Raw genomic sequence first — 24,825 nt, 5'->3', positions numbered from 1 at the left:
CGCCTAATAATTTCCTACCCATATCAATAGATTGCCTCCAATTCCATTGGCTCTCATTTTAACAGTCTCTTATGTGGAACCTTATTGAATGGCATCTGAAGTCCATGTAAATACCATCCATAGACATTCCCTTAGCTACCACCTCAAATAATTCAACTAGGTTTGTTACACATGACTTACCCTTTACAAATCCATGCTGGCTCTCTGATCAGTTCATATTTGTCCAAATGCTCGGTCACTCTGTCCCTAATAATAGATTCTAGCAACTTCCCCACAACAGACATTAGACTAATAGGTCTATAATTTCCTAGTTTATCTCTCTTACTCTTAAATAATGGAGTGACATTGGCAATTTTCCAATTCAAGGGGACAATTCTGGAGATCATGACTAGAGCATCTATAATTTCCTCACCTACTTCTTTTAATACCCTGGGGTGGAAACCATTAAATCCTGGAGATTTGTTTATCTTTAGTCTCATTATTTTCTCCAGTACTATTTTTTAAAAACTTATTAAATCTAGGAAGTTCCTCCTGTTGATTTATTTTTACTTTTCCTTGTATTTTTGGTAGTTTAACCTCATCCTCTACTATGAAGACTGATATAAAAGTATTTAGCAAGACTGCCATTACCTGATTTTCAAATCCAATATTACCTACGTTGGTCTTTAAGGGTCCACAATACTCTTAGCCACCCACCCTATTTCTCTTAATATACTTGTACAAATCTTGGTGTCTTTGATATCCCTCGCAAGTTTTTTCTCATTCTCTTTTTGCAACTCTTACTACTTTTTTTATCCCTTTGCTGTTCTTTATTATATCTCTGTCTGTGGGATCTCTGCAGTTCTTTGCATTCACACAAGCCCTTTCTTTGGGTTTTATGCTATCTCTCACTTCTCTTGTTGACCAAGATACATACATAGTTAATTTTAATTATAAAGAACAAAATGTATGAGTTTAAAAATGGAGACTGAATTACATCTGCATGCTTTGGTCCAATTATTTCCCTCAAATTACTGATGCATCCCAAGAAACTGGGTACAAGGCACAACCTGAATTCAGCCAATGGCAAAATATCAAGTCCCAAGCCCATACATTCACATAAAAACTTTAATGACTGCATTAAAAGGCACAAAAGACATGGATCAATGTAATTGTTATTGTAAAATATATTTGTTTAAACCCTTATTTTAGACATTAGAAATCTCAGTTATTAAGAAAGTGGTAGATGAAAAATTCAGAAAGCATTTTGAGCAATTTGCAGGTAGATCACCACTCAATGGCTAGCTTGAGTAATTACAGATAACAAGTTTAAGTAGCTGGTTTCCATTGTAAATAGACATAGGAATTCATAGTTGGGGGGAAAAAAGTTGATTACAAATGTGGCGAGAACAGGAAGTAAGGTTTTGTACACAGCAAGTGCACAATGTTTAATAATGTAGAGATCGATGCAGCCTCACCTTCAGCGGCCGTCAGATTATCAGCTCCACAATCTCCCTCTCCACACCCACCCACTCACCACCTCACACTCTTTCCACCCCCAATTCTCTTCTTGTATTCTCTTCCCTCCCTCCACATACATGTCCCCCTCACACACAAATGCACTCTCCCCACAGCACTCTACTGTCCAAACACAGATGCATTCGCGCTCACTTTTATGGTCCCTTACTCTTTATTCACTTTCAAGGCAATGTCTAAAAAGAAAACACTTCTGTCCACACAGACAGTACCTTTAAACAGATGTTATTTTATTGCTATTGTAGATGATTATATAGTCCAGTAAGAAAATAAATCCACAAAAGCCACTCCACAATGTAATTCAATGAATTACTGCAATTGGATGTGTGTATATATACAGAACCTTTTTTGAAGTTATATTTTACACAGTAAAGACCAACACAATTTTGGTAGTAGTCATCTGCTTTGGTCCAGAATAGACCATCTTAAAAAAAAATTCTCACAGAACCCTGAGATTAGTAACGTGTAAAATGGATTCACATTACAATGTTTTTGTGAAACATATGCTTAACGTTGGAATGTAATTTTAAAATCTGCAACTGCAGCATTAATAGAAAGCTATGCACAATTAACAATAGTCAAAGCACGGGATCAATTTATTTTTGGCTTCACTTCAGTTATGGTTTTAAGTCCATTCCATATCTTTCAGCTTCTTTCTCAAAATTAAAGTACATGTCTTTCATACTTTCTTCATCAGACATTTTTGTCGAGTCTGAAGTATCGTCAGCAGCTTTTTGCCCACCTGTGAAGTCAAAAGAATTTTCCTCGTAGTCGTCGATGTCTCCTTGCTGACCTTCCATGTGTTCCGAATGGCCAATGTCCAACAAGCTCTCTGTTCGGTGGGGGGAAAATGTCAGAAGGTGTGAAGAAATGGTGGGATCACAAGTTTACAGTGACAGCACATTACACACACTTACAACTACAGGGCACATTGTACAATACAGTACAAACAAGAAGGATAATCAGAGAAGATGGCATATAAAGAACCAGAAGGAAGAAGTTTAACAAACCAACAAGCCTTCCAAGATTAATTCCGAGCCATTGTTTACATAGTAAGCACATCAGCTGCCTTTCCCCCTCAGCCGGGGAATGGTGGAAAGCCTCCAGTAAAAGGTACAGAGTGAGGGGAGAAAAAGCTTTCTGTTTAATATCATCATGGAGGATACAGTTGTGATCTACAATCCCATTTCCAAAAAAGTGTATTTTTCCTTGATCTACAAATAGATGTTTTCTTAATTTTCCAGGGAGGGGGTGGACAGAGAAAGCTGTGTGCTTAGTAATCGACTGATGCAGCCCATTTGACTAGTCAGGGCTGTGCTGAATCACCACCTCACAGTGTTTTCCCTGCTGGTGGTCCACAACTAGAAGAAACCTGTGGCCTCTCGCAAACCATCTCATCATTTTACATCAGTTCACACACTGAATTTGATGCTATTCAAATTAGTCACTACAATGCTGCAGATGAGTCCTACAAACTATTTGCCCAGGCCGAATGTCTAATAATAGTCAGACACACTCGGCTAAGTATCCCACAAGAATGCGCTCATCAAACCTTGTTCTGCAGTACCTAGTTCAGCCAGGGAGGAAGACTTGGGGCTCCAGAGGCACACAGAGCTTCAACCAGCATTGCTCACCAAGATGTGACATTTAACGGCCTCATAAACCACTTGACAGCTTAACGTCTCCAACACGCGCCAGCATCTCTCTCAATGCAGCGAACCTTCAGTACAGCATTGGACCGTCTTTAGATCACATGCTCAAGTCCTGTCGCACAGCTTGCGCCCACAACCTACTGACATACTCTACCACTAATCAATTGGGGAGGGAGAAAGAGGATCTTCTATATTGTGCAACTAAATTTTATGTGGTATCTTGGCCACACAGCTATAATAGCTGTACCAGGGCCCGGATTGAGCCACATTCATCCCCCAGCAGAGTTTTATTAGAAAATTTAAACGATTGCTTTATTAGGGGAAATAATCCTATCCCTGTACCTCCACAAGACCAAGTGATAATTTTTGAAATAGAAGGCTTTGATGCTGAAGGAGCCGTTGGAACTCATGGCACGATTAATGTGGATCCCCAGAACCAGGGGATACAGAATATCCTGTGGGATAATCAAACGAATACTCCAAATCCAATAAATTCCTTAATGATAAGGTGCACACCCGCACAATTGGGAGGCCTAATGAACGGTGCCCAACAAGGTGGTGGCAACCATGGCCGAATAGCAGGACCCAGAGCAGCCTATGCTCCTGGGGGGCCATGGATTCCAGTTAAGGTGGCAAGCTCATGATGAAATAAATGACCCCAATCTTCGAGAAAACTATAGACAGCTTAGAATCCATTATAATCAATGCCGACAGGCACTAGCTCACTCATATCTAAATGCTGGAGGTGCAATGATTAATGGTCCAGTAAACCAACCCCAGCAACCACAAATTGCACCCCTAGGTCAAGTAAACCTTAAGTTCTATCTACACAATGTGTGGTAGACCGGAAAAAACCTGCTGGATTCCAACTAACCTTGATAAATTGGAAACCTGTTGCCAAGATTGGAATGCCCAACACCTGAGGCAACTACTGCAAATGATACTAAGTTCAGACTTAATTCCCCCATTAAACCAGTGTAACAACTGGGTTCAAATATATACCTATGTTCTCGTGACAACTCAGGGAGGGCATGTAATGGGTTCCATCAGGGAAATACTCATTAATACACCACAACTAAAAGGCTGGTAGCTGCCTACAGATTAGGCAAAGTACTTACACAGGATAATTGGGACATTGGCCAGGCAACCATGAACAATCAATACCAAAATACAGCCCTCAAACTTGCCTGTGAGGGTGCTCTAAATGATTATCGCGATAACCAACAAAGATGGGATAATGTCAATCGCATTATCCAATTAAATCATGACCTCTTAGGTCTACCCCAAACTAAACCTATAATGAGATCAGAAACTAGGGATAAAAAAAAATGGAGAAGGTATCTTTGGTACTCAGAAAGAAGGACTGTATAGACCCAAGTCTCAAGTCCACCCTGCCCAGACACAAACTCATGGCTCGGGACCCCCAAGAGGGTATTCCAAAAGGTTTACACCCCCAACCCGCCCACAATATGAGACAGATTTCTCCCCATAAAGATGGGATAGACGAGGGGCTAAACCTCGAAAGGAAAGCAAAGGACAGTGGACTCCCTATGGGGACAGCTTTTACACTGGCCAAAGAGCCATGGGGAGGGTACCGAGAAAACCAAAATTGGGATCAAAAAGATTCCCGGCAGAACCAACGTCCACCTCAACAGGAGGATCGTCAAGAAAGTAAACGGTCCGATAAACCCCATCAGGGATCTGGAAAACATGAAATCCCCAAGAGGAAGAAACAAAAATCAGTTAAAATAATTGAAGATAAAGCAGCAAATGAACCTCAGCATTTTGAGGATGATCAATCCCAGCATTGAAGGCCTGGCACCCAGCCAGGACCTTTTGAATTCCCCTATGCCTTGACAACCTTGCCCACAAACGAACACAGCTTGATTAAACTTGTCCAGAAGGGGGAAGTAAAGACCTCCTTGAGCAACTCATTAATAAATATTATCTTTTAACTACAAAGCCATCCAAAATTAATGTGGAAAGATAGAATATCTCTCCATCATGGAGGATGATGAAAAGGAAGAGAGAATCAGATAAATACTCATAAGACCGCTTACAGAATACCATCAAGTTATTTACTGTGATGGAACGTCAATGGCGATTAAAAAAGACACCCCAGCAATCCTCAGCTAGGATGGGGATAGTAGTAGGGATTTTGAGATTCCTATTCTTTATATCCAAAAGAATTACTGTTTAAACCCCTTGGCCATAAGACAGTGCAATATGCTGAAGCCGCAGCATTACGGTATGTTTTAAAGAAAGCAGATTTTATTAAACCCACACTGAGGGAAGAAATTCTCCATTCGAGAATGGAGAAAAAGTGTCAGGTGATTCATATAAACGGGCATACCACTGGAACAGTACACTCAAAAGGAAACAGCTTTACAGACGAACAAGCGAAACGTTCAGTCTGCATGATACCCCCTCGAGAGGGGCCTGCCAATGTTAGTGTAATCACTAGGGCAGAACGGGCAGCTAATCAGGATGAGGAACTGATTCAGCTATTAGACCCAATAACAGAGAATCCACCAGAATGTCCACCAAGGTACTTTTACTCAGAAACCCCTACGGGTATTGTACTAGTTAAGATGCCCAAAGGAAACCGAGAAGTACCCCCGAGCAACAAACGAGAACAGCTTGTAAAAGCAGCTCACCAGGGCATACATAAGTCAATCATATTGTAGTGCCAGAATAACATTCGGCAAATTGACCCTCTTATATTGGTGGCCAGGCATGCTTAAAGCCTGTAAAACATAGGTGGCAAATTGTGAGCCATGCTATTCGACTAATAAGTCATCACTAAATTAAGCCACCACCATTGGCTCCTGTGAAAGCTGATGAGCAAATGGGAAAATTCTTTATTGAATTTATTTGACCACTTTCCCCATTTTTGGGATATAGGCTTGTTCTCGTTTGTGGGATGGATGCACTTCCTTCTGCTGACTGGTCCCCACAAACTGTTTCGGAAAACACACTCGCCAGGGCTATTTCTGATATAATTACTGTAGCTGGTGCAACCAAAATCTTGCACTCCGTTAAAGGCGGAGCCTTTGTCTCTAAGGTCTTCAAAGACTATTGCAAACAATGGGGGATTGGGTTAGAGCACAGCCACATCATCTGCAATCAGCGGGGCTGGTGGAATGTAAAAAATCGGGAAGTAATAAAGTCAAACTGTTGAGAATCAGGGAAATAAGTGGACCACCAGCATTCCGGAGGTACAGCTATCACTCAATAATGTGCCCACATCTGCATCAGGGACAGTGTCCCCCAAGAAATTCCATATTATCTGATGTATGGGGTTGAGATGCATACACTGCTTACCCATAGTTCTTTTATTGCCTCTACACACGGAGTCCTTGACCCAACAGCGACAGTTAGGAAAAAAAAAGTAAGAAAGGAGATTCATCGAAATGATCAGAAGGGAAGCAAATAGGCAGAAAAAATTGAAATAAAGTATGGCAACCCATAGTAAGAGAATGGGTACAGGAAAAGAAGTTCGAGCAGAAACCTGGTTTAAGACTGAAGTGGAAAAACCTGCTCAAATACAGTCAGTTATTAACGAAAGAACAGTTCAAATATATATTAACCAGCCGAATGGCGAGTCTATTTTTAAACCTGTCTCCATAGACAATCTCAAAAGATGTCCTGCGGGATACCGAAAAGGAGGAATACAAGGTGCAGTCGTACATTGTCTTTAAAGACCCAGCTTGGAGCACGACATAGGAAATGGATGCGATCGAAATACTGACGATGGGAAGTCAGAAGGGGTCATCGACACTTCTACACGTTGCTTGGCAACGCATCAGGAATTGGATTTGCGAAAAGCAACAACCGAAACAAGGAAAGATCAACGAGTTACTTCAGCGAAGGAGGAAGACACTGCGGATAAAGGAGGAATCAACTGAGTGCATGGCAAGGCCTTTACCACAACACACATCGGTACACACGCCGGATCGAAGGGACAGCGTGTCAAGCTTCCTTCAACTAGTTTCCACTGACATTTTCTTGACTCGTATGAATAACTCCTCTACAGAATGTACATCTACCGATTGGACATTTTAAGGACATTGCTGTTTCGCTAATAGCATGACTATGTACTTATCCTTTTAAATTGTGTACAATTTAAAAGACAAAACATTGTCCTAGGATGACTTCAAAGGAATTTTCATGTAGCACATGATTGTACATCTTGTAAAATTAATATGCTATTGTAACCTCATGAGCAATATTGACCAGACTCTGCCCTGAAGTTATTAGCTCATCTTTTGGTCAAGGCGGGGGTGTGAAGGAATAGCCATGATTCAGAGAAATACACGATACTATGAACAGAATTCTGATAATAAAAGACATACTGGGTTTAAAAGACACAAGTCTCAGCAGACAGGCTGTAAACAGAAATATAGGCTTCTGAGAAAAGGTCAGTTGATAACAAAGTTGTAAACAAGCTTTGAAATGGGAATTAGTTAAATATTCTAAAACAATGAAAGATTGAAGCAAACCATTGGTGCTTCCGAAAGGTCTAGAGTTTGGAGGTAACACAATGAAAATGCCCAGTTTAAAGTGTGAAGAGCTAACATGTAAAACAGAAATACAAACATTAAAAGAGGCATGTGCCTTTGAAACATGACATCAAGTAAAGAAACCTGGTCAAATAGTTTTATGTTAAACTTGGAAAACAGGAACCATAAGATTAAATATGCAACCAATTGAGATAGCTAGAAAACAAGTAAACACACAGTTAAAGTGGTTTTGATTTACATATTGTAAATATAATACCAACAAGGACACTTTGAAGATACGACTTCAATAGAGACACCAAGCAATTGCATTGTGTTTGTATTGAACTTGGAGCAGTAAGGAAAGACACAATGTCTGGTAAAAACCAGTGAAGCCAATATTATGAATTGAATGAAGAATCTTCGATAAGAATGACATCAAACAAAAACCATTGCTGTCATTGTTTTTATGATGGTTTTTGGAACACCTAAAAAGGTAGAGAAATAATTATGCATGCAATAGTTGAATTGACAGTAAGATGGAAAGCATTCGAAAGAGGTATCAATAAAGACAATTAGCTGACATCAGCAGAGATCAAAGAAGAAACCACTGCCAAAAGGGTATAAAAATAAGACCTTTTTTAACAGAAGTCAGAACACGCTGAACGGGCAAAGCGTTTCTCAACTTTCCAGAGGCATCTCTGTAAGTCTTTAACTATGAGTCTCGGGAAGTCAAAGTGATTGATTTTGGTGGATGTTCTGGATTTAGGAATAAGTAAGAGATAAGAAATGTAACGAAGTAAAGATTTGAGAATAAGGATCTCTGAGAAATAAGAAATGTAAGCTAATTGTATTTTGAATTGTTAATGTTGCGACTGAGTCAACAGATGTTAACTGAATGTCGGCTCTTAAATAAAACTATATTTTTAGAATTGTCTCAGAGTAATTCTGTATAAGCTCGCGAACCCACAAATTCTGTACACTCTTTTGTAAGGAGTTGCAGAATTCTGGGGGGTATTCCGGACCCTCAGAATATCCGGAAGGTTACAGTCTAGTTCGACTTATTAAAAGTACTATCTGGAGGACGGTAACATCTTCAGCTGTTCCGTTCCTTTAGGGAGAGATAGCCTGAACCTTTAGACCCATTTAAGCGTCTTATGGAATTCGGCTATCTCTAACTTAAGTTGAAGGTGAACGTCTGGGGAATACGCCTGATCTGGGATAGCCCAAAAGGGCTAGGACTGTAATTATCCCTTCAGTCCCTGGAAGAATATCAGAACACAGAGCTTAAGGCAGGAAGCAAGGCACAAGGCAAGCGCCAGCTGTGAGCGACTCGTACTGACCCCACTGCATTAGTTGTGTACAAGCAGTCCAAAAACAATGATATGGCCCCAAAATACACTCCCATCTGAAGTGATCTATTGGTATCCTTACCACTTCACAATTTTGCAAGATGGGAAAACTTGCCTTGGCATTGAACAGCGTCAACTTCACTCAATTGGCGTGACTCTCACTCAACTCAGGGTTGTGGGTTCAAGACCCACCATAAACGTGAGCTCAAGACCCACCATAAACTTGAGCTCAATCAAAGAAGACTCTTCAGTGCAGTACTGAAAGAGTCAAAGCTTCTGCCTTTTGGAGTCATTACACTGATTCCCTGTGACTGCATAGGCGAGTGTAAAAGATCCCATGGCACGATTCAAAGAGGAACAGGGAGTTTTCCTGGTGTCCTGGGCAGCATTCCTCTCTCAGACACCACCAAGTCATTCATTTGCACTTAAGTGAAGATGATTTGAGCCTTTATATCTCCTATTTAATCTGGGTATGGTCCCTTTTATCCTGTGATGTGTTTCCCCCCCACCACCAACCCCGCAATCAAGTATCCTCATCGTTGACTTTTCTATTCTTACACTGAATCTAATTATATTGCAAAGCATATGGGATCTTGGGCTTCATAAATAGGGGTATTGAGTACAGAAGTAGAGAAGTTATGCTGAACCTTTATAAAGTGCTGGTTGGGCCACAGCTAGAGTATTGCGTCCAGTTCTGGTCACCACACTTTAGGAAGGATGTGAAGGCCCTTGAGAGGGTGCAGAGGAGATTTACCAGAATGGTTCCAGGGATGGGGGATCTTAGCTATAAGTACAGGTTGGAGAAGCTGGATTTGTTTTCATTAGAGCAAAGGAGGTTGAGGGGTGATTTGATAGAGGTGTACAAGATTATGACGGGTTTGGATAGGCTAGACGGGGAAAGGCTGTTCCCACTAGTTGATGGTACAAGGACTAAGGGACACAGATTTAAGGTTTTGGGCAAGAGATACAGGGGGGGGATGCGAGGAAAAACTTTTTTACGCAGCGAGTGGCGAGGACCTGGAATTCACTGCCGATGGCAGTGGTGGAAGCGGAGACACTCAATGTTTTCAAGGGGAGACTGGATAGGCACTTGAGGGAAATAAACTTGCAGGGCTACAGGGATAGAGCGGGGGAATGGGACTGACTAGATTGCTCTACAGAGAGCCGGCACGGACTTGATGGGCCGAATGGCCTCCTTCTGTGCCGTATGACTCTATGATTGTGGTCACTGCTTCCAAAGTGTTCCCCTACCTTCAGGTCACCCAGGTACTCCACCTTATTACTTAGAGCCAGGTAAAGTTGTGCTTTCCTCTTTGCTGGAGTAGCAACACACTGACTGAGAAAACAGTCCTAAAAAATACTGCAAAGACAAAAAAACCTCACCTTTCTCACCCTAAATATCTCCCCTATTTTAGTCAGCTTTGGGATTAAAATCTTACAATTCTACTTCTCTAATTGGTCGACAAATTTCCTCCTTGATTGCACCGTATTGTGATTGCTCACCACTCCTCAGCTCTAGACAAAACGGACTGTCTGGATCACTTCTCTATTTAAATGCTTATGCTCCAGCGTTGACATGGCCTCGAATTACTAGCGCTACCCCCTCCCTCCCCTTACGCATTGTCAAACATGCTGTTCGAGTCAACGTAAAGATCCCATGGCTCTATTCGAAAAAGAGCAGAAACGTCGCCCAATGTCCTGGCCAACACTGCTCTCTCAACCAAGACCACCCAACAAACACAGAGCAACATCTGCTGGTTGTGGGACCTTGCTGTGCGTAAACTGGTTGCCATGTTTGTTTACATAAGTGACTGCATTTCAAATGTAATTCCATACCTGCGAAGCACTTTGGACATAATGAAGACAGGATGCGGCACCACATTAATGCAAGTTCCTTTCTTTGGTTCCCTATTCCTCCCCAGGTAATCCAGACCCAGTTTCTGCACTGTGTCTTATTCCTATTATATCATGACTTTCTATTGTAATAAATTACTATAGCTCCCAATGTTCTTTTTTATTTTCTGTCAATATTATACATACATTCAGTTTGGATTCCTTTGGTCTAGCAGTCTTTGTTTTCTCACATCCTGAAGAATTAGCTTATTTCTGCATTTAAGGCCATGAACGAACGCGCACACACAGACTTGAAACGAGAATTATTCATCAAGGGATGCAGAAAGGAAGCGAGAACGATTCCTGTCTGAAGACTTCAGTAAGCATCCCTCCAACCTTCCCAGCTGCATAGAATCATGGAAATTTACAGCACTGAAGGAGGCCATTCGGCCTGCCGTGCCTGTGCCGGCTCGTGCTTCATCCCACGCCCCCACCTTTTGTCCGTAACCCTGTAGATCCCTCGCCCTCCAGTACCTGTCCAACTCCCTTTTAAAATTAGTTATGGAATCAGCTTCCACCACCTTTTTCAGGTCGAGCGTTCCCAATCCCAACAACTGAGTGAAAAAATTTCTCATCTCCCCTCGAGATCTTTTTCCAATAATTTTGAATCTTGCCTCACTGAGTATGTGGAGAAGATCATCACAAATGACGATACAATCTTAAGAGGTTTCCAAAAGGAAGCAGCTGCCGACCAAACAATCCACTCAATGATTCAGAAGAGCACGCCCAAACAAGTGAGCTCCTTCAGATATGCCTCTCAGTCTGAACATCTCGGCTCTCGTCTCCCTCACTGCCCCTCCCAATGTTTCTACCTCCTCTTCTGAAGACGGACTCATAATGGATTGCAGTTGTACTCTCTTTTCCCTTTCTTTATGCACGAGCCTAGACAGAATCTATTGGACATTTATCATAGAAAGCATCAGAGCAGAGACTGTTCCTGTCCTCACAGCAGGCAAGTGGGTACGCATTCCACGGATAATCACTGGACACCCAGCAGGAGCAAAAATCCTGGTCTATTTTCCCCACCTTTGCATCGCAAAATTGTAGTGCCAACCCCCACAATTCAGCTGCCCAGTTGTGATTTAGCTAGTTCAGAACAAACTACGGATCAAACCAGAATTTCCTATGGCTGAGTGCCTGACTGTGCATTTACCCACTGACACCGAGCGGTCTTAGATCTTAGAATATTCAAATAAGTTAGTGTTAACAATTCATTAAAACAGTAGAGAGAGGGGGGGAGGGGGCAGCAGAGCGAGGGTGGAAAGAGAGTGAGACTTGTATGGCACCTTGTAACTATTGAAGTGGACTGACTTAGACAGGTAAACAGGGCAACCATTTTCGGCACAACAATATTCCATTAACCTACGACCAGTTGATCTGCTTTGTGACCGTGTTGAGTCAGGGAGCCATGTTGACCAGTATAATGGGAGATCTCATTGCTCCAAGTACCATGAGATTTGATTCCTTCTCTGAAGGCCGACACCGCCAACATTGCGGCGCTTGCCGAGACGTGCATTGGAGTGCCAGCCTACATTATGTGCTCAACTCTCGGCAGCGGGGCTCCCGATTCGGAGGCAAATGTGCAAAACCAACTCGTGTAAAAAAAAAAAAAGGATAAAACAGTGACGAGCTGCTCATCTCAAATCATGTACACTGCAGGATTTTGTGGCTTTGATAAAAGATGGCAAAGTGAAACTCGCTGAAGTCATTAAGTGCCTCACCAATAAACCAACACATGCAATGATTACGAGAAAGCATGACTACTCTACCTTGTCCATCGAGAATGATGTCCATGACGCCATGCTTGACCTTCATGTGCCGGCTTAAATTCCCTTTGAGGGTAAACTTGCTTGAACAGTATGGGCATTTGAAGGGTTTGCTGTCTGAATGAAGATGCATGTGACCCAGTAGATTGTACATCCGATTGAATTCTTTTCCACAGACCTGAAAAAAAAAAACATGAAAACACCCATTAATCTCATTTAAAGCAGAACCCCCCCCCCCCCCAAAATTAGAACACTGCCAGAGGGGGCATTCCACATATACGGCCAATCTTAACCTCTGCTTGCAATACATGAAAAAGTAATCTTTTTCCCCCACCTCTACTCACGTTCTAGTTTATTGGCTCATATTGAACAGCACAAAGCCGCAGTCCTCTTCAAACAGCAATGAGTTGTACTATACGTTACTGATACAAGTTGAACTACTGCAGTGACTGAGAATTAAACTTTGTCACATTGTAATATTAATCATACACGGCAACATACTTAGCGGTAGAACTATGAACACATTACAGAAAGGCATATATATGAGGGACATAAGCAGCTCTATTGTATTGTTAGTGCTAAAATTGATAAGAAATGTTACTGTAAAACTACTGAACTAGATCAAAAGCTCCCAAGAGTATTTATTTCAGTATTTGGACAGCTTTGATATTTAATTACATCAAATTATGCAGTTTGCTACAGTAAAGGGAACAGAGGGACTCAAAGGGTGTCAGGAGGGAGCAGGTTACAATTTGATGTTTCTCACAACCTACAATGCAATACTGACCACGGTTCCAGTTTCAATGTCCAATCTGATCTCCGGCAAGGCAGCAGTGGGCACTAGGATTAGTCGCAGTATTGGTAGGCTAAAAAACACCTGTAAGCCTTGGTCCTGATTACTACCCACTGAGCTTGTGGGAAAGTCAGCCCTTGAGGTGGTGACGGGTCTCGACATGGTTACACAAGACAGGAATGCACAGGATCAGAGAAAGGACCTTTGTGATCTATCTGACTAGTCACAATGCTCTCCTGCCTCTCTTCTTTCCCCATGTCCCCAATGGACTAGTCCACTGCCACCTATTGTACAAACTCTTAACGAATAGCCACTACAGCAAGCTACCAGAGGGCTGCCTGGGCCCGCAGAACTTGTTTTATATTCGTTCATGGGATGTGGGCATCGCTGGCAAGGCCAGCATTTATTGCCTATCCCTAGTTGCCCTCGAGAAGGTGGTGGTGAGCCACCTTCTTGAACCGCTGCAGTCCTGTGGTGAAGGTACTCCCAGTGCTGTTGAGGAGGGCGTTCCAGGATTCCAACCCAGCGGCGATGAAGGAACAGCCGATATATTCCCAAGTCAGGATGGTGTGGGGCTTGGAGGGGAACTTGAAGTGATGGTGTTCCCATGCGCCTGCTGTCCTTGTCCTTCTAGCTGATAGAGGGCACGGGTTTGTAACTGTAACCTTGCAGGAGTAAGTGCTTCAAGAAAAGTGAATTTTAAAAAAGTGTGCTTTCTTTAAATCCGTTCCTGGGACGTGGGTGAGACGGGCAAGTCCACAGATTGCCCATCCCTAGTCGTGGGCCTTCTGTAGTGATTTTTTTTTTTACAACCGAGTGATTTGCTCAGAATATTCCTCACTTCGAAAGCCACAAACTTAAAAAAAAGTCACAACAACAACTTGCATTGCTATAGTGTCTTTAATGTAGCAAAACATGCCAAGGCGCTTCACAGGAGCGTTATCAAACAAAATCTGACACTGAGCCACATAAGGAGCTATTCGGGCAGATGAGGTAGGTTTTAAGGAGCATCTTAAAGGAGGAAAGAGAGGTAGAGGCGCGGAGAGGATTAGGGAGAGAATTCCAGAGCTTAGGATCCAGGCAGCTGAAGGTACGGCCGCCAACGGTGGAGCGACTGAAATCGGAGATGCTCAACAGGCTAGAATTATAGATCTCGGAGGGTTGTGGGGCTGGAGGAGATTTCAGAGATAGAGAGGGGCAAGGCCATGGAGGGATCTGAAAACAAGGATGAGAATTTTAAAAACTGAGGCATTGCTTAACAGGAAGCCACTGTAGATCAGCAAGCACAGGGGTGATGGGTGAACGGGACCTGGTGTAAGTTAGGACACGGGCAGCAAGTTTTGGATGACCTCAAATTTACGGAGGGTAGAACATGGGAGGCTGGCCAGGAGTGCTTAGGTGTTAAGTCTAGAGGTAACAAAGGCATGGATGAGGGTTTCAGCAGCAGATGAGCAGAGGCAAGGGCGGAGACGGGCGACATTACAGAGGCGGAAATAGGCGGTCTTAGTGATGGCGCGGATATGTGGTCAGAAGCTCATCTCGGGGTTAAATACAACACCAAGGTTGCGGGAACAGTCTGGTTCAGCCTCAGACAGTTGCCAGGGAGAGGGATGAGTCGGTGGCTAGGGAACGGAGTTGGTGGCGGGGACCGAAGACAATGGCTTCGGTCTTCCCAATATTTCGCTGGAGGAAATTTCTGCTCATCCAGTCAGACAATTTAGAGACAGTGGAGGGGGGGGTCGAGAAAGGTGGTGAAGTAGAACTGGGTGTCAGCGTACCTGTGGAACTCGACGTCGTGTTTTCCGATGATGTCGCCAAGGGGCAGCATGTAGATGATAAATAGGAGGGGGCCCAAGGACAGCTCCTGGGGGGGGGGGGGGGGGACTCCAGAGGGAACAGTGTGGGATCAAAATACAATCGTTTCTATTTGTATTGATAGTTCTAAATTGCGTACCAGTCACAGAAGTTGCCGAACTACAACATATTTTTGGGGGTGAACTCGAGTAATCTAACAGTTCTTGCTCAGCTGGCACTGGTACCGAGCTGCAGCCAGCACTTGGGTAGGCCAGACCGGATAGGGATAGCAGCTTCCCTGAAGGACATTAGCAAACCAGTGGAGTTTTCAACGAGAATCATGGTCATGTTTCCGCCCGCAACCCCCCCCCCCCCCCACCCAACCCCTCCATCCTCACAACTCACAAATGATCAGATTTACTGAATTCAATTTCACAAACGGTCACGGTGGGAGGTGAACTCTTGGTTGCTAGTCCGGCACCATAATGACTGCACTCCCATACACTTATACTGCACTTCTTCCCAACTGTAAGCGAAATCAAATTCATTAACAGGTCAGAGAGCCATGGCCGACAGGACATCTTGTACTAACGGATTGTGGCGCATGTAAGAAAATAAAGTTTACAGGTATATCTCTGGCAGTGTTGTCCAATGCGTTAGCCACTAGGTACACGTGGCTAATTGCATTTCTGTTTAGTAAATTTAAAAAAAAAAAAATCAGTAATGGGCATCGTCGTTGGTCATGTGATCTCATTACTCATTCACACGGTGTGTGCATACGGTAAAAATGGAAAGACAGAAAGCAGAGTGCGAGTGTTTTTTGATCGTTGACTGCTTTACTTCCTTGGTTACTGGATGGTAGTACACGGACATAGGAACAGGAGTAGCCCATTTAGCCCCTCGAGCCTGTTCCGCCATTCAATAAGATCATTCCTGAACTGTGGCCTAACTCCATATACCTGCCTTTGCCCCCTATCCCTTAATACCTTTGGTTAACAAAAAATCTCTCTCAAATTTAAAATTAACAACTGATCTAGCATCAATTGCTATTTGCAGAAGAGAGTTTCAAACTTCTACCACCCTTTGCGTACAGAATATTCATGTAAATATACCCGAAGTACATTTACCTGTATTGTGAGAATGTGAGGCAGATTCTACTAAATTACTGCATGTGCCTAAAACGGTGTGGCCGTGGCCACGTCTGTGGCTAGTCAGCAATTTCTATCAGACAACACTATCTTGGGGAATTGTACCATGAACTATCTGCAATTCAGAAGGATTGAAAACTGTTCTGATGATTAGGAGTCACAAAAACAAGGCCCAAACAAAACTGAGAGGAGACTCTTGTCGTACAGTACTTTGTAATTTTAACAGTTTCCAATTCAACAATTCATTTAGATTTCTGCTCACTACGAGTGCCGGCAGCAGCACTGGGATGCCACTGTGCACAATGTCGGATTACTACCACCACCACCTTCTCAAGGGCAATTAGGGATGGGCAATAAATGCTGGCCTCGCCAGCGACACCCGCATCCCTTGAACGAATAAAAAAACTACCTGTTAGAGCACTCAAGTTCATCAAACAATATTCCACAGTTGTTTAGGAAATGTCTGTGACTAGTGCACCAATTTAGAACTGTATCAATACAAAGTACTAGAAAATGTTTATATTTCGATTACATTTGTTGTTTTGCCAAGTTTTTAAAAGGCCTGTGGTTTTCAAAGGCGAGGAATAGAATACTTGTCCACTTTTGGTATCCGGTGCCCTTGGTGTTCCCAGCTCAGTTACCCAATGGGCCCTATGTAGAACACTTCCATGATGCACCTCCGCACCAATCCCAAAGGAACACCTCCCATATTACCAATGGTGCATTTCTAATCTCATACTTGCCACCCCTCATGCCCTTAAATTAGCACAATGGCAAAGTATGAGTCATGTACTGTGACCTGATGCTCACAAGCAGCAGAGACCAGACTACCCAAACTCATTTCACACAGGCATATTTGTTTGAGCTGAATTTGACCCAGGTCACCAAAAGAAAGACAAGGTAGCATAATAACAGATGTTGGCACCTGCCCCCCGCTCCCCCCCCCCAACCCTCATGTCCAAAATAGCCCAGCCCCCCACAATTCCTCTGTACCAGACCTTTCCCACCCCCTGCCCCCATGTCACAACCCAAAACACTCAGCTAAGAAATTAGTAGGAATGCTGCTTTAGAAAGAAAAGACTTTCATTTATATAACGCCTTTCACAACCACCGGACGACCCAAATCGCTTTACAGTCAATAAAGTACTTTTTGGAGTGTAGTCACTGTTGTGATGTAGGAAACGTGGCAGCCAATTTGCACACAGCAAGCTCCCATAAACAGCAATGTGATAATGACCAGATAATCTGTTTTCGTGATGTTGATTGAGGGATAAATATTGGCCAGGACACCGGGGATAACTCCCCTGCTCTTCTTCGAAATAGTACCATGGGATCTTTTACAGCCACCCAAGAGAGCAGACGGGGCCTCGGTTTAACGTCTCATCTGAAAGACAGCACCTCCAACAGTGCAGCACTCCCTCAGTACTGCGCTACAGTGTGGGCCTAGATTTTTGTGCTCAAGTCCGAATGGGGCTCAAACCCACAACCTTCCGACAGAACTTTAGGGGCAAAAAAAGGACAAAGATGGGATGGACACAGCTACAGTTAATCAGAAGAAAACAATAAAACTTGTAAGCAACCCTTATTTTTCAAACATAAATGGCCATATTTACCCAGCACCAGCTAACACACTCCTCTACAGAACAGAGAAAGGATCGAGAACCAAAGCACACCACTGACCATCTTCTGGCTAATCAACATCTAAAATTGGACATATAGCATCAAACCGCAACTGTGTCATGCATCTGCGGGGCAATAAAATCACAAAAGCCCCCCCAAAAATCTTCAGTCAACTGCTGGGTCATATGTGCATACACCCCCTGCCCACATTGCTTTACTACTGGATGCCCTGCTCCTCTCTGCCCAGACTGGCGAGCTGCCTGTAAGCATCTGGCTGGTATTGGAGAAACAGGGCCAACTGAAAAATCAGCTGATTCCATCGGAAGGGCATCAAGCTGCCTGATAAAAGTCGCACCACGTGTTTACCCAATAACTTTTCCTGTAAATTTGCTTTTCACATTCTGGGGAAAGACATGATCTGTCTCACTGGCTGACTTATACCATGACCCCGAACTAAATAGTTGAGAATGTGTGAAACTAACGGAAAAAATTCATTCTGCGGCTGGTTTTCAAACCACTTGGTGAAACTCAAGCAAAGCGAGCGGCATGAGAGAGGAGGAGGGGGAAAGAGAGAAGCTGTATAAAATGCAAGGGAGCAGAAAGAACATGTGCAAGAGACAGCATGAGTGACAGACTGACACAAAAAGCAAGAACTAGAGACAGAAACAGCAACACGCACACAATAGACTTACACACAAGGGGGAGCGAGGGTCAGAGATAAACCCAGAGAGATAACAAGGGAAAGAGGCTAAATTGCAGCATGCTTCGTTTCTTTGCTTGCATTATTGTGGGAGGGGTCTCTGGCTGAATATATTTCCAAGTCACCTTTGGGATTCTCCGTAGGGAAGCTGGCTGAACATGACAATTGCAGGGGGATCAGTCTCTTGCCCCATTCCAAATATCCGACTCAAACTCAACCACCAGCTTTCAAAACTATCAAATGGCTCCTTTTCAAAGGTAATTTGAAGTGGTTGGCTAGCACTCATTTCCCAAGGCTCCCCTGAAATGGTAGCTCCTCCTGTTTCTCATCAGTACGTCTGCAAATACTTGCGATTTTCCAGCTGGTTTAGCTCCTTCAGACAAATCAACTCCTCACTATTAATTTGTTCTAATACGGTACACCCACTTGCAACCTGTGCCTCAACTATACATCTTCCCCTCAACATTATTAGTGGATAGAAATTGCAAAAAGTACCAGTGTGGTATTCTTTTCTCTTACCTTACATTTAAATGGTTTGACTGGTGAATGAACAATCATGTGGGTCTTCAAAGTTTGTTTCTGAACAAAAGTTTTGAAGCAGATGTGACACTGATAAGCTCTGACACTGGTGTGAATCAGCATGTGCCTCTTCAGGTTTGCTTGAAGGGTGAATTCACGTCCACATACCTCACACTTGAACTCTTTTACTCCCTGATGGAGGGGAGAAGATGCAGCAGGTAAGACTGGGGCCTTTAGGACTTAGAATCATTCGTCATTTCAATAAAAACGGATCACAATCCATAAATTTAGCAGATCATTTTGAAATACAAAATCGACTTACTCCTGAAAAATGAAGGTAAAAAGAAAAAAAGATAAAAATGAAATCAGAGTTACAAAATGGGAAGTGCACATGGGGAGGAGTAATAAGACAAAGAAAAGCAGATTGAGAGGTTTGCAAAGTGGCTGCAAAGATGCTACCACAGTGTAGCAGTATTGGGGGGACGAGGGGTTGAATGCATTGTCCCAGAGCGGAGATATATATTCTTGTGTCCACAGTGCCTCTACAGCGAGATGCTGATCCCAACCATACCACCAAACTGCAATCGTGTTCTTCGACAGAGCAATGAGAAAGTGGAATGCAAGTCAACTCGGCTGACTGTGTACCTCAGAGTGAGCTGAGAAGCAGATTCTTCTTTGCTGTAGAATGCTGGAGTAGAGGGAACAACATAAACCAGAATAACACTGCCACTGGACCACCCCAAGTAGACACAAATAGAATTTTGGATCTGAAATGAATGGTAACTCGACTCCAGCCAGTTGCCTGCAAGAGAAGGGTTTGAAATTATGCTACGAGTCAAGTTGAATTCAGAAACACTGATGCTGAAGATTGGAAAATTAAAGCTAACTGAAATGCACAGTATGAATCCAACACTAGACAGGCTGCTAAAAAATTCAGTGGCTCAGAGGAAACAATGCAATGGGAATTGGCCTAGATTTCTTTTGGAATTCTTTTGGCTTTCCCATGAGTTATTTATGGAAATTTAAACAAGTTAATGACTGCACTGTGCTGCTGTTAGAACCCTGGATGAGGAAAAAAAAATAGAATACAATCAGATCTAGATGCCGTGGGGGAATGGACCCACACTTGGCAGATGACATTTAGTGTAGATGAATGTAGTGTTATGCATGTGGCTGGGACTAACACCAAGCATGTACATACTATACAAAGCTCCGAACTAAAGTCTGTTGAGCAGGAAAGAGGCTTACATATTATAGTATGAGTCTCTAAAAGGTCTCTAAATCAATGCCATGAGGCTGTAGTAAAATCGAAGAGTATTGCTAGGACAACAACAACTTGCATTTATATAGCACCTTTAATGTAGTAAAACGTCCCAAGACGCTTCACAGGAGTATTAAAAGACAAAAAATTTGACACCGAGCCACATAAGGAGAAATTAGGGCAGGTGACCAAAAGCTTGGTCAAAGAGGTCGGTTTTAAGGAGCATCTTAAAGGAGGAGAGGTAGCGAGGCGGAGAGGTTTAGGCAGGGAATTCCAGAGCTTAGTGCCTAGGCAACAGAAGGCACGGCCACCAAAGGTTGAGCGATTATAATCAGGGATGCTCAAGAGGGCAGAATTAGAGCGCAGATATCTCGGGGGGTTGTGGGGCTGAAGGAGATTACAGAGATAGGAAGGGGCGAGGCCATAGAGGGATTTGAAAACAAGGATGAGAATTTTGAAATCGAGGCGTTGCTTAACCGGGAGCCAATGTAGGTCAGCAAGCACAGGGGTGATGGGCGAACGGGACTTGGTGCGAGTTAGGACACGGGCAGCCGAGTTTTGGATGACTTCAACTTTCCGTAGGGTAGAATGTGGGAGGCCAGCCAGGAGTGCGTTGGAATAGACAAGTCTAGAGGTAACAAAGGCATGGATGAGGATTTCAGCAGCGGATGAGCTGAGGCAGGGGCGGAGACGGGCGATGTTACGGAGGTGGAAGTAGGCGGTCTTAGTTATGCCGCAAATATGTGGTCAGAAGCTCATTTCAGGGTCAAATATGACACCAAGGTTGCGAACAGTGTGGTTCAGCCTCAGACAGATGTTAGGGAGAGGGATGGAGTCAGTGGCTAGGGAACGGAGTTTGTGGCGGGGACTGAAAACAAAGGCTTCGATCTTCCCAATATTTAATTGGAGAAAATTTCTGCTCATCCAAAACTGGATGTCGGACAAGCAGTCTAACAATTTAGAGACCATGGCGGGGTCGAGAGAAGTGGTAGTGAGGTAGAGCTGGGTGTCGTCAGCGTACATGTGGAAACTGACGCTCCAATATAGGACGATCCAATATAAAACAGAAAAGCATCATAACGTAGTCGCACGAGTGCTTGGTTCGGCCTCAACTAGAATACTGTGTCCAGTTTTGATCCTCTCACAGAATGGGTGAAATCGAAGCCGTGGAAAAGATTAGGAAGAGGGCCACTAGATTGCTAACTAGTTTTAAAGCCTTTAGTTATCATGATAGGCTTAAAGAGCTGGGTCTTTTTACACTAGAAAAGGGTAGACCTTTGTGGATAGAAACATAAAAGATAGGAGCAGGAGTAGGCCATTCGGCCCCTCGAGCCTGCTCTGCCATTCAATGAGATCATGGCTGATCATCCAAATTCAGTACCCGGTCCCTGCCTTCTCCCCATATTCCTTGATCCCTATAGAAACATAGAAGATAAAAAAAGGGATATTTGATTGAGTTATTTAAAACAATGAAGGGAGTAGACTGTGTCTGTGTGGAGAGACTATTTTGGATTAGGTTAGGGAGAACCAGAGGACATGCGTATAAGTTAAGGAAGCAGAGAACTAGGTTAGATGTCAAGAGGTGGTTCTTTTCACAGAGGGTCATTGACCTCTGGAATAAGTTGCCAGCTCATTCAGCGAGTTCAGATTCACTGCAACCATTCAACAGGGAGCTGGAGGAGTTCCTGACCCAGGCCGATACAAACAGTAGGTGGGATGGTGGGTGATGCACGCGGTCACTGCGGTCCCCTGGAGCTCGTTTTGATCCACTTTAACGGATTGGAAAGGGCTCTTTTGTGAATTATTCTTTTCCCTGAATTGGCCCATTTTTTTTTTTTTTTAATCTGTTTTTTTTATTTGTCCCTTTCAGGGGATGACATCACTACTGGTGGGTGGAAGTAATGGGGGGTCAGGATGTTTAATTACAGCATGACTGTATGGGACGGGCTCGGTGGACCAGCTCGTCTTTTCCTGTCCGTTATTTTCGTAGGATCATATCGAATTCTGTCACCCAGAGCAGGCTGCAAGTTTAAGACCAAGCACAATGAATTCTTCACTCAAAAAAGGTACAAGGTGTTGCAATAAGAAAAAGGTAATTAGACTGTAAGGTGAAGCAGTAACAGAAGGCCATGTTAGTGGTTAGCTCGCCCACTAAAAATAAGCGCACTTTTTTCCCCCCGATTCCATCCTTTCTTTTAGATTCTCATTCTTCATAACTTCTGCCCCAATGACTGTACTTTCCACAGCAAGGCTTCTGAAATATCCCATTTCTTCTGCTACAGTTTTGCCTCATCCACAGCCAACCCATTCCCTACATATCTGCACTCCTTTCACTTTCACCTCCTCTCAACCACAGAGCCTCTTGACCTGACCTTCCTTTCCACTAGCCTCTGCATGTACCACCTACATCAGGAGTCCCACCAGCCCAAGGGGAGCACTCCCTCCACGACATCTTCGTTCATCCTTCCATCATCGGCATTCCTAACTGCTTCTCCCTTTTAATTCCCCAGCAGATGCTACACCTACCCATTCATTCCTTTGCACTCCATTTTCTGGTGCTTTCCTCCCCACCTTTTCTAGCAATTTATATGCACATCTTGTGCCATGTGGGAACTGCAGGACGCTTTCGGTGTCCTGGACAACCACGTCAGCTGGAGGAGCTCAAGCTCCAGGTTTCAGAGCTTGAGCAGCAGCTGGCGTCACTGCAGTGCATCCGTGAGGCTGAGAGCTACATTGATAGCACGTTTCAGGAGGTGATCACCTCGCAACGTAAAAGTGTGCAGGCAGAGAGGGAATGGGTGACCGTCAGACAGACGAGGAGGACCAGGCAGGTAGGGCAGGAGTCCCCCCCCACCCCCCACTCTCCAACCAGTATACTGGTGAGGGCAATGGTTCCTCTGGGGAGCACAGCCAGAGCCAAGTCCACAGCACTATTGTACAGGTTGTGGAGGGGGGTGGGAGGAGAGGAGGAAGATTGGGAAGGCAATAGTGATAGGAGATTCGATAGTTGGGGGAATAGACATGCGTTTCTGCAGCCGCAGACGTGATTCCAGGATGGTATGTTGCCTCCCCGGTGCCAGGGTCAAGGATGAGTGGGGGAGGGTGAACAGCCAGAGGTCATGGTCCATATTGGTACCAACGACATAGGTAGAAAGAGGGATAAGGTCCTGCAGGCAGATTTTAGAGAGCTAGGAAAAAGATTAAAAAGCAGGACCTCAAAAGGAAGTAATCTCCGGATTACTCCCGGTGCCACAAGCTAGTGAGTATAGAAATAGGAGGATAAAGCAGGTGAGTGCGTGGCTGGAGAGATGGTGCAGGAGGGAGGGCTTTAGATTCCTGGGACATTGGGACTGGTTCTGGGGGAGGTGGGACCTGTACAGGCCAGACAGGTTGCACCTCAATGAAGCCGGGACCAATGTCCTCACAGGGGAGGGTTTGCTAATCCTTTTGGGGATGGTTTAAACTAATTTGGCAGGGGAATGGGTACCAGGATGTAGTATTAGAAAGGAGAAACAAGGTGCACAAAGGATGGGGAGAGACAGATAGCACTAGAGTAAGAAATAGTACGGTATTAGGTGGGGTCAGACTAAGAGAATACAAGAAGGTCTAAGATAGGTTTACAGTGCATGTGTGCGAATGCACGAAGCGTGGTAAATAAGGTTGGTGAGCTGCGGGCGCAAATAGACACCTGGGAATAGGATGTGACGATAACGGAAACCTGGTTCAAAAAAGGGCAGGATTGAGCACTGAATATTCCTGGATACAAAGTGTTCAGGAAAGATGGGGAACGAAAGAAGAGAGGTGGGGTGGATTGATTAAGGAGAATATTACAGTGCTGGAGAGAGAGGATGTCCTGGAGGAGTCAAGAACAGAATCTATTTGGTTAGAGTTGAGAAACACTAGAGGTGCCATTACACGACTAGGTGTATTCTATAGGCCGCCAACTAATGGGAAGGATATAGAGGGGCAAATTTGCAGGGAAATTACAGAGAGATGCAAGAACTATAGAGTAGTAATAATGGGGGGCTTCAACTATCCTAATATACACTGGGATAGTAATAGTGTAAAGGGCAGAATGGAGGAAGAATTTCTGAAGTGTGTTCAGGAGAACTTTCTTTATCGGTATGTTTCTGGCCCAACGAGGAAGGAGGCATTACTGGATCTGGTTCTGGGGAATGAGGTGGGTTAAGTAGAGCAAGTGTCAGTAGGGGAACATTTAGGGAACAGCGATCACAGTATAAGGTTTAGATTAACTATGGAAAAGGACAGGGAGCAATCTAGAGTAAAAATACTTAATTGGAGGGTTGAGAATG

The 24,825-nt window shown here is 43.8% G+C and overlaps 1 protein-coding gene across 3 annotated transcripts in view; it reads right to left on the bottom strand.

Moving 5' to 3' along the window:
- Window positions 1-1,724: 1,724 nt before the first annotated feature.
- Window positions 1,725-24,825, bottom strand: part of znf710a (zinc finger protein 710a) — a 43,294-nt gene continuing 20,193 nt past the window's right edge. Inside the window, exons 3-5 of one of the 3 annotated variants that reach the window (XM_085968836.1) lie at window positions 19,252-19,443; window positions 12,681-12,855; window positions 1,725-2,347 (exon numbers count right to left, since the gene is read on the bottom strand). In XM_085968836.1, the coding sequence (XP_085824962.1) occupies window positions 2,133-2,347; window positions 12,681-12,855; window positions 19,252-19,443 (582 nt within the window). In that variant the 3' untranslated portion in view covers window positions 1,725-2,132. The remainder of the gene's footprint in view (window positions 2,348-12,680; window positions 12,856-19,251; window positions 19,444-24,825) is intronic. The other 2 variants (XM_085968838.1, XM_085968839.1) reach the window with 2 other exon arrangements.

The sequence above is a fragment of the Somniosus microcephalus genome, chromosome 27 (assembly GCF_052327205.1).
Source record: "Somniosus microcephalus isolate GS21.2 chromosome 27, FLI_Smic_1.0, whole genome shotgun sequence".
Taxonomy (NCBI): Eukaryota; Metazoa; Chordata; class Chondrichthyes; order Squaliformes; family Somniosidae; genus Somniosus; species Somniosus microcephalus.
Note: the sequence above shows the minus strand (reverse complement) of the source record. Positions and strands in the feature narration are given on the sequence as shown.